At 46.2% G+C, this 9,865-nt stretch overlaps 1 protein-coding gene across 2 annotated transcripts in view; it reads right to left on the reverse strand.

Moving 5' to 3' along the window:
• Piezo2 (piezo type mechanosensitive ion channel component 2) overlaps nt 1-9,375 on the reverse strand; it is a 368,019-nt gene extending 358,644 nt beyond the window's left edge. For both annotated transcript variants that reach the window (XM_059246283.1, XM_059246284.1), the window contains exon 1: nt 9,312-9,375. In XM_059246283.1, coding sequence (XP_059102266.1) covers nt 9,312-9,375 — 64 coding nt within the window. The remainder of the gene's footprint in view (nt 1-9,311) is intronic.
• Between the last annotated feature and the right edge of the window lie 490 nt (nt 9,376-9,865).

Here is a 9,865-nt window from a genome sequence, read left to right on the forward strand (position 1 = left end):
ATGAATATGAACAAGGCACCAGAGGAGGCTGTGGGGACCATGTAATGTGTTTTGTCTGGGAGTTTTAAAGAAAGAGAAAAGGAGGTTGTTACCTTTGCCATATTGTATCCAAGGTAACAATGAACAAAGCCGTGGGATCTTCCAATGGATCTTATTGGGAGCGGGTATGGGCCAACACCAGGCTCAACTTTCAACAGCCAATGTTCCAAACTTTATTTATGCTCTGTAACTGTCATAAATGTTGACTGGAACTCTAAGCTGTCTGCCCATGAAACTGCATTGCTCTTGGGGAGCAGGTCTTCAAACCAGCCAACACATTTCCTTAACTTATAACAATGACTCATTTCAGTCTAGAATATTAAGAGCCATTACATGAAGGCACCATTCAAAGCCCTTGACATTCAGTGCCATCAAAACTTGAAGCATTCCTAGGAGCTTAATGCTGTTATCTGTGGTGATATATTGTGTACCCTAACAAACTTATCTGGGGGTCAGAGGACAGAGCCAGACACTAGATTAGACACAGAGGCCACGCAGTGGTGGCACACACCCTTAATCCTATTACTCGGGAGGCAGAGATCCGTCTGGATCTCTGGAGTTCAAGGACATACTGGGAACAGAGTCAGGCAGTGGTGGCACATGCCTTTAATCCCAGCACTTAAGATCTCATGCCTTTGCTTGGAAAGTACACACGCCTTTAATCCCAGGAAGTGACATGGCTGGGTGGAGAATAGAATATAAGACATGAGGAGACAGGAACTGAGCCGCAGTGCAACTGAGACCCTCAGGGGTGAGGACTCAGAGGCTTTCAGTCTGAGGATTCGTGGAAACAGGATAGACTAAGGAGTTGGTGAGGTGAGGTTGGCTGTGGCTTGTTCTGTTTCTCTGATCTTTCAGCTTTCACCCCAATATCGGGCTCTGTTGGTTTTTTTTTTTTTTTTTATTAATAAGACCATTTAGCAATTCGTGTTAGAGTTATCGTCCATTCATTTTGCAGACAAAATATCCAAAGAGCAGAAATGTCCCGTAACTTGATTAAGGTCACACATCTGCATGAAAAAGCCAGATGTGTGGTCATACAACCCAGCTTTTTAGCCTATACAGAATAATTTCAAAGAAATCTGAAATTCTGATAAAAGTCAGAAACCATTTGCAATAATGACTCACGTGTTTGATTTCCTGAATGTAGATTCAGCCCTAGGTTTGCCACTTTCTCTGTTGGAGGTCTTCATGATGAGCCCCAGTAACATACTGACCCCTAATAGTGCCCTGATACATAAATTATCCCATATTCACCTCTTAGACCTCTCTTACCCCACTCATCTGAAGTGCATCCAGGTGATAGAAAGAAAATAACTCACACTGATATACAGACAACGAGTAGTCATTTCATCACTGCCCAAACATTTGCCCTGTTTTTCAAAAGTAAGAAAGGCAAAATGCAATTGTAACTGTCTCCCAGCAAGATCCCTCCTAGTCCTTTAAGCAGTTTTGGATGTGTGAATCGCTCATGCTTGAGAACTGGCTGCAGCTCTGACTCTGTTTTGGTGATTCAAAGAAGGTAGACTTCTCACGTGAACGAGATAATCCTCCCCTTAATACAGACCAAGTCAAGATTCAGAAGCTATCTGTCTAATTCACTTAGAAGACACCATGACCAATGGCTGTTGTAGACCTCTGTCCCCCATTCCCATTTGCCTCCATTTTCCATCAACAGGAATAATGCACCTGGCCTTCCATGGCTAAGTGCAGCCTTTTGGCACTACCCCCTGAACCCAACAGTGCCTGATACAGTGAAGCGTCCCCAACCCAGAGGCAACCACTCCCTCTCTAATTTGTGGTGTACAGAAGTACAAGCACTGGACCCTTGATGTAAAATGGGGTCCTATATCTTCCAAGTTTGTTATCTACTCCAGACTTCTCCACTCCCATTTGAGAGGAATAATGCTGGCTTTGGATAACCCCCATTACACTGGGAAACCCGTTAGACACAGGGACTCCAGAAGAACAGAAGCAAAAAGGCAGCTTATCAGCCAGAGAAAAGAGCCTAGTCAGTAAAGGCAGGAGTGAGAGTTTCCGGGTCTCACAGGACAGCCATGTTGGAGGTGGGAGAAGACAGCAGTGATCTGCCTGATTTCACTGAGGTTCAGGCAAAAGTAGACCTGGGCCCCAAGAGAAGATGCAAATCTGCTCCTCTGAAGAAAGGCAACTGGGGGGCTTTGGGTAATTCATGGGATATACATCAGCTCTACACATGGTAAAGATAGGGGAAGGCTAAGAGAGCTTGAGGCTCTGCCTGCGGCAGGACTCACAGGATGCAGAGTAGTTTGCACCTGTGGACCAGGATATAAACAGTGATGGATGGCACGCCTGAACAACACTTTTGATCCAGGCACTTGGTGGGTGGGATTTGCGTTTGCCAAGTAGTAGTTACAACAGGCTACTTGTAAATGCCCTGGTCAAGGAGCCAAGAGCCACCTGGAATTGCCCACTTGATCTAGAACATGCGCACAGCAGAGAAGTCTGCAGGATCAGGGGGAATGCTCGGTGTTAGCCAAGATGGAAACTTCCAAGTTTGAAACAACACGGGGTGGTGTGGGGGGGGGGGGGGTCATCTCAGTTTGAGTCACGAAATCAATAACTTCCTAAGGGAAGTATCAGAAAAGTTTCTTAACCCCCAGATGACTGAAAACATACACACACACACACACACACACACACACACACACACACACACTTGCTTAATTCTTTCTTATAAAATGTACTTCAGATTTGAAATGTACTTCAGATTTGAAAATTCATATACAAGAACATGCCACTGTGTCCATTTATCACAGAATCCTACTTTCATGCAGGTCTGTTTCCAATGCAGAACTGTCAAGCCAGCAGATAATAACCGCAAAGCTTTACCAGTCTACCACAAAAGGAAGGGAAGGAACTGGGTATCACGGAGGAGACATTGAAGACACCTTAAACTAGTAAACTGTGTACTATACTACACTTTGGTTCTAGAATGTTTCCCCAAAGGTCTAGATATTGAAGGTTGGTCCCCGGCCTGTGGAATAACTGGAGGTGGTGGAAGGATACGTAAGAGGTGGGGGCCAAGCTGGAGGAAGTTAGGTCACTGGGACCATGTCTTTGTGAGGGATACAGGAACCCTGCTCCTCCTTCTCCCTCTCTGTTTCCTAGCCACCATGAAGTGAGCATCATGTGACAGCCCACACTTCCTGCGGCCACAGGAACAACTGAACAAGGACAGGAAACAGAAACCAAGTGAGTTTGTCATTCCGGGTCAGACAGGAAGCTAACTAACACAGTTGCAAAACTCTTTGAAAAAAAAAATGTGTTATGGCTCTAAAATTGTAAAAATAATTTCTTAATAGCAAAGGAAGACTAGAGGTGTGGCCCAGGAGTGGGGTGCATGTTCAGCGGGTGCAGACCTCAGCCTCACAAAATATTGAGCGCAAGGCTGAGCAAAACGTGTGGATCCCTTAATCACGGGACAGTTTAGGATGTCTGGAAGTGTTCAAAGCCCCGAGTCAGTGGCTCTCCCCACAGGCTGCCGTATGCTTGGGTCTCCTCTCTATTTGATTGTGCCTTGTCATGATGGGTTTGATGACCATGTGGACACTGAGAAATGTAAAAAACACCAATGCTGATAGTTAAATATTCCTTTTTTCAAAACTTACATTTTTTTTTTTAAATTTATCTGTGTGTACAGGGCCTACGCCTGTGTGCCTGAGGAGGCTAGCAGAGGGTCTTGGGCCCCTTGTAGCTTGAGTTACCGTGGGGGCTGGCAACCAAACTCCAATCCTCTGGAAGAGCAGTAAGTGTTCTGAATCACTGAGCAATCACTCCCACCCCCTGGACCCCTCCCAAAAAAAAATTCTTAAATTTTTTTCCAACACATTTTAGCCTTCATCTAAATAGAACATTTTCTTTATTTTATTTGCTTGATCCCACATTAATCTGCAAATCTTACAAAATTTAATGTTGCCTAATACATCACACACATAGTATCCTCATATTGTTACTACTTGCTCTTTTTTCTAAGGTTTATTTTCTTAATTATTTGTGTGTGTGTGTGTGTGCACGCACACGTGCATGCGTGCGTGCAAGCAAATGAGTGTTGGTGCCCATGGAGTCCAGAAGAGGGTATTGGGTCTCCCTGAAGCTGTATTTACTGGTGGTTGTGAACTGCCCATGTGGGTGCTAGGAACCAAATTCTAGTTCCCTAAAAGATCAGCAAGGGCTCTTAACCACAGAATTATCTCTTCAGCCTCTATTAATTACTCTTAAATGTCTAGATATGCTTATGCTAAGTTCTCCTGAATATTTATGCAAAAATTTATAATAATATACACATTACCACTATGTACCTTCAATGACCACAAATGAAAGATTCACACTAAAAATAAAAAATAAAATAAAATCACATCAAGTAGACTGTGAACATACGGTCACGAAGACAAAAATAAACAGTAACGATCACAGGGAGAATGTATTACTTAATAAGAGGATCGGTATCTAAAACACTACATTACTGTGTTGAGAAAACCCTGGTTATTTAAAAAAAAAAAAAAAAACCCTGCCTGTCACAAACACACTAATCTTTGTGGCTTGACGATACAAAGGGGCTATGTTGCTTTGCTCTGAATCCTAGTCTTCCTGTGGCCTCCCTGTGGCCCAGACCACTACCCGCTGCTCTGGGAGTTCTGAGTAGGCGGGCCAGCTCTCCTGACTGACTTCACAAATGCAATGCAGCATCCTCAGTTTATTAGGCATGGTACAGGTGATTGTGCACACACTCACCCAGAAGGCAGTACTCCCGACTCTGGTTTACAGGAAGAGAGAGGAAGAAACCAGTAAAAACAACAAAAATGACCCTAGAATCATAGAGAAAGGGCCACAGGCAGGGCATGATCAGCTGGCAACATGTCCTCACCCAAAAGTGAAATCCAAGGCAATATGCTAGTTTCAATCTATGACTAAACACACTTCCTGCAAAGCAAGGTACCTACATGGAATTCCAGCCCCCACATCTCCAGTGACAGTCACTCATGCTCATCTGAGTTGAAATATTTTGTTCTAGAATTAACTGTAAGTGTCTAAGCCAGTGGGTCTCAACCTGTGGGTCTCGACCCATAAGAGTTGAATGACCCTTTCACAGCAGTAGCCTGAGACCATTGGAAAACACAGATACTTACATTAAGATTCATAGCAGTAGCAAAATTACAGTTATGAAGTAGCAATGAAGATAATTTTATGGCTGAGAGTCACCACAACATGAGAAACTGTATTAAAGGGTCACAACATTAGGAAGGTTGAAAATCACTGATCTAAGCTCTTTTATTTCTAGGAGTAATTAACAGTAATAAACAGGCTGAGAAGATGTGACCAAAATCAAAAGTATTTTAAATGCTTTTGATAAATCCTTCAGCAGCTAAAACTCCCTGCCCCTGAGGGCTGTGATAGCAGCAATCAGTAGACCAGTATGAATCACATAAAAGACTCCTAAAGTTCAAATAAAAAAAATAGCTTCTTTTGCAATTTTTGGACTATGTACAGTGTGATTTCAAAACGATATCTAATAGTGAAAATTTACTATAAAAAGAAACATTAAAAACCATAGATACATACATATCAAAAGGAGCCCCAAATTCAATCCAGCTGTTAGTTTTTGTCGACTTGACACAAACCTAGATACACCTGGGGAAAGGCATTTGCCTCTATCAGACTGGCTTGTGGCCTTGTCTGTGATGCATTTTCTTAATGGCTAATTTATGCCTTGTCTGTGAGGTATTTTTGTAATTGCTAATTAACATAGAAAGGTCTAGCCCACTGTGGGTGGTACCATCCCCAGAACAGGTGGGCCTGGGCTGTCTAAGAAAGGCAGCTAAGCAAGCCAGTGAGCACAAGACAGTAAGAATTGTTCCTCCGTGGTCTCTGATTCAGTTCCTACTTCTAGGTTCTTGTTTTGGATTCTTGTCTTGACTTCCTTCTATGACAGGTTTTAACCTATAAGCCAAATAAACCCTTTCCTCCTCCAAGTTGCATTTGGTCATGGAGTTTATCACAGTACCAGAAACCAAAGTAGGCCACATCCTAATCCCTCCTAATCTTGGGATAACCTCAAGTCATCTACCTCAAGATAAGTGAGAAGGCTAAAGTCTAGCACAGTACTTCAGCACTTAGAATATGCAAGGCCCTGGAAACAGTCTTCAGTACCAGAAGGCAAATAAAAGGCTTATGTTGGAAATTGGAATCATACTGAAAGAAAATAAGCATAAAATATATATGTAAAAGACTCATCAATGCTCAGCTATCACTACAATTACTATAGACTGCATATTATAGAAGAGTTTTGTTGTTCTTTTTTATGTTATGCATATAAAAGAAATCAAGTGGCTAGCAAGTGGTCAGAGATTCTGGAAATATCTGACATGCCCGGCGACTATGGAGAGGGACACATCTATCAAGAGATGTTCATTGTGGGTGGCAAACAGCATATTCTAGTATAGTTCGGTTTATTTGCTAACATACAACACCTGCACACAAGAAACTCGTCATCACTTACCACTTTCCTTTTAATTCCTTCAACTTAAAAAAATAAAAACTGAAGCATTGGGCTAAACACCAAGGCAGTTCATTTTCAATATCACTCATTAGTTGAAAAGAGTAGGGCACTTTTACAGGAAAATGTCAACATCCTGTGAAAGAAAAAGGTTTAACGGAAATATATGTGAGTGTCTATAAAGGCTAGGCTTTGAAGGCTGCCTTGCCCAGATATAAAAATAGATGGAGAAAAAGGAAAATCGATTCTAATGGCAAGCAGGTCACTGTGCTCTCCGTGCCCAGGATATTAGGGAAATCTGAACATTTGATTTAGTGGCACCTTGGGAACAAGTAGACCTAAAAACCCTCAATAACCTTGAAAATCTCGATTTCCTGTAGAAGGAAACCAAGTGTTGAAATAAGGTGATTTCGACGCAATTTTCCTAAGAGGGTAGTGATTCAAGGTACCATGCATCTCAGGACCTGGGTCATCTTTCCACAATACATCAGCATGCTCCCACATCTCCTTAACTCACAGAGGTGTGGAAGTGCAGAGGAAAGAGTAAAACAGGGGAAGTGTCCCCCATAGTCTCCTGGGCTGACTCAGCTGTCCAGGAAACTTGCAAGGAAGCGGGATGGGGCCAGGGATCCTATTCCTGTGGCCCTGCAAGTCCAGCTCCTCCCAAGAAAGTCCCAACCTCAGAGCAGACTCCATCTGCATCCTGAGATGGATCCAACCCCTTGGCTCAAGCTTGCACATATGGGCACTACAGGGAGGGGCTATGGAAGAAATAGGCATGATGGAGCTGGGACCACAGCTTTGGAGCAGGGCCCTTGCTTTGCCCCAGGCCCGCTGGAGCCTCTGGACTAATAGTCCTTTCCTCTAGATGGCTGAGTGCATCTGTCCCTCTAAAGGGCTTCAGTAGTGCATCATCAGTGTCTAGAGGAAATGCTTCTACACGGCCGCTGTGAGCGGAGTCCTACAGAAGCCCCAACCCTCAATAAGATGACAGTCAGTTGAGGGACCACTCCCTGCTGTCACTTCACACAGTGGACCCAGGGGGCCATAGGTGGCCACCTGTTTAATTCTTCCAACAGTCACTGCTGCCCCAGGCAAGGGCTTAGACAACCCAGAGCAGTAGGTGAAGACAGAGACGGAGCTGGGGATGTGTACTGGGGGAGGCGAAAAGGCTATGCACTGGGGGTGAGGGGGCTTCTGACCCGAGGACCCTCCCCTTAACAAACTAAAAGTGCCTGGTGAACTTGAGACCTAACTTGCTTCCAATGAACAAACCCAACCGGCAAGGAGCTAGCTAGGTACATCAAGACAAGAGACAGAGACAGTGACACCGCCTGTGTGCCATGCTCCTAAAGAAACCTTTTCAAAATTGCTTTCAAAACTAGGAGAGAAGTTCCCGTCTTCTTTCAGGAAGTCGCACTCCTCCGGCACACCGGAACAATGATGACTGCCCAAATGGTCCTGCTTGGAACCTGGAAATTCACAGTCCAGGTCAATGCCAGCCTGTCGGTCTGGCTGCTTCTCTTCCAGAAGCACCTGGTGCTATGCCTTTCTGCTTACTCCTCCCCCAGAGCCCTGGTTTCTGGCACCTAAGTCTCCCAGAGGCTTCTGGCTAAAGTTGTTATTCCTGTAGACATCCAAACTCCAGAACTCCCTTTCAATGACCTGAACAGATAACATCAATGTAATTCCCAGTCCCCTAACTCTTGTCAAGATACAAAAACAAACCCAACAAACAAAAAGCGAGTTGCCTTTTGTGGGAAGGCAAGGATCTCTTTGTAAACACAATTTGGTATTGTATTTTCTAGCTCTGGTGGGGGTAGAGAGAAAGCCCGGCTTTGGAGTTCTGTCATTGTTAGCACAGGACTGAATGTGACACTCAGTGCAAAAACCTGCAGACTCCTGCCCTCCCACAGCTGCGGTGATCTTCAGACCTGACACCTTCTCCTAACTCCCTAGAGGCACCTAGGAGGAGGAGGAGGAGGCTACCCAAGGGACTTTCTTAGTCTGGTCTGTCCCAGTGAGTGACTTTCGATCCCATTTTCTAATCCTTTAAACATCTGGAGAAAGCTGGCAAGGCAAGTGCGGGCTTCGGTCTGGTGGTACTCTACAGCCTCAGCCTCCAGCCGCTTTCATTGTAAATAGAGGCTGTTGTGGAGGTAGCACAGAGAATCATCAAGGCAGCTCCTCCTGCCTGGCGTCTCCTTTTCTTTTTACTGCTTTTGGAATCGTTCACTTCTTCCTATTTGGTTGCTGGAGCATAGGCTGGAGGAGAGATGTCCTGAGCCCCTTCTGGTTGCACAGTGTGCTGAGCATCTGGGGACGCTCGGAGGGTGATGATGCTGGTGCCGGAGCTGCTGGTGCTGGTGGTGCTGGCGGTGCTGGTGGTGGGGGTAGTGTTCTAACAAATCTCGATCGTTTGTCTACAATCACTTCCCAGTCCCACCATCATCCTTTATACACACGCCAGTACTCTTCTAAAGGAAGTCCACGAGAAACTAAATTCAACTGAACGGGCCCCCACAGAGTGCCAATCCTGGCTACCCCAACTGTCTAAAAAAGACCCTGATCCTGCGCCCTAGATCGCCAAGTTAGAGTGCAGGGCTGTCGCACTCCAGACAGCGCATATCTGAAGCCTCTGCCACACAGACTACGCAGCCGCCTCTCAGAACCGAACCCCGGAGCTCTGGACCCCCACCGTCTTCGTTAGCCACCTCCATGAGCACACCACACTCACCTACTGCCAGACAGATGGGGAGCAGCAGCCTGAAGACCAGTCCGCACACCACTTCCGAAGCCATCGTGTCGTGGGTCCTTGCTAGTCCGAGCAGTGGGGTGAAGCTCGGGGGTCCCTAGAGTTGGGATGTCAGGCCCATGCCTGTCTAGGGCCTCGTGAGGCCGGCGGCTCGTAGCCACCCTGGCATTGCCTTGGCTGGCGCGGCGCTCTCCGCCCCGAGGGCGCGCTCGACGGGCTGGACCCGCGCGGCTCACCGGGCTCTTGGCAGCCACCTAGCCAGGCGCCCGAGCCCCTGCGGCCCGCCCATGAAGTGTGCAATCCAGCCGCAGCTGCTTCAGGGGTCGCCTGGGAAGGAGCCTAGGGAGGGACACTCTGGGAGTGGTGAGGGATGGGGGCGGCGAGGAGAGAGGATGAAGAAAGCTAGCTGTCCTCTGCCTACTCACGAGGCGGCGTTCAAGAATGGCCAGGAGTTTCTAGCCTAGTCCTCCGAAGCCAGCGTGTCTGGGCGGCGCAGCCGGGTCTCCGATGTCCACACGGACCGCGGCGCTCCGGGT

The sequence above is a fragment of the Peromyscus eremicus genome, chromosome 19, assembly GCF_949786415.1.
Source record: "Peromyscus eremicus chromosome 19, PerEre_H2_v1, whole genome shotgun sequence".
In the NCBI taxonomy this organism is placed as follows: Eukaryota; Metazoa; Chordata; class Mammalia; order Rodentia; family Cricetidae; genus Peromyscus; species Peromyscus eremicus.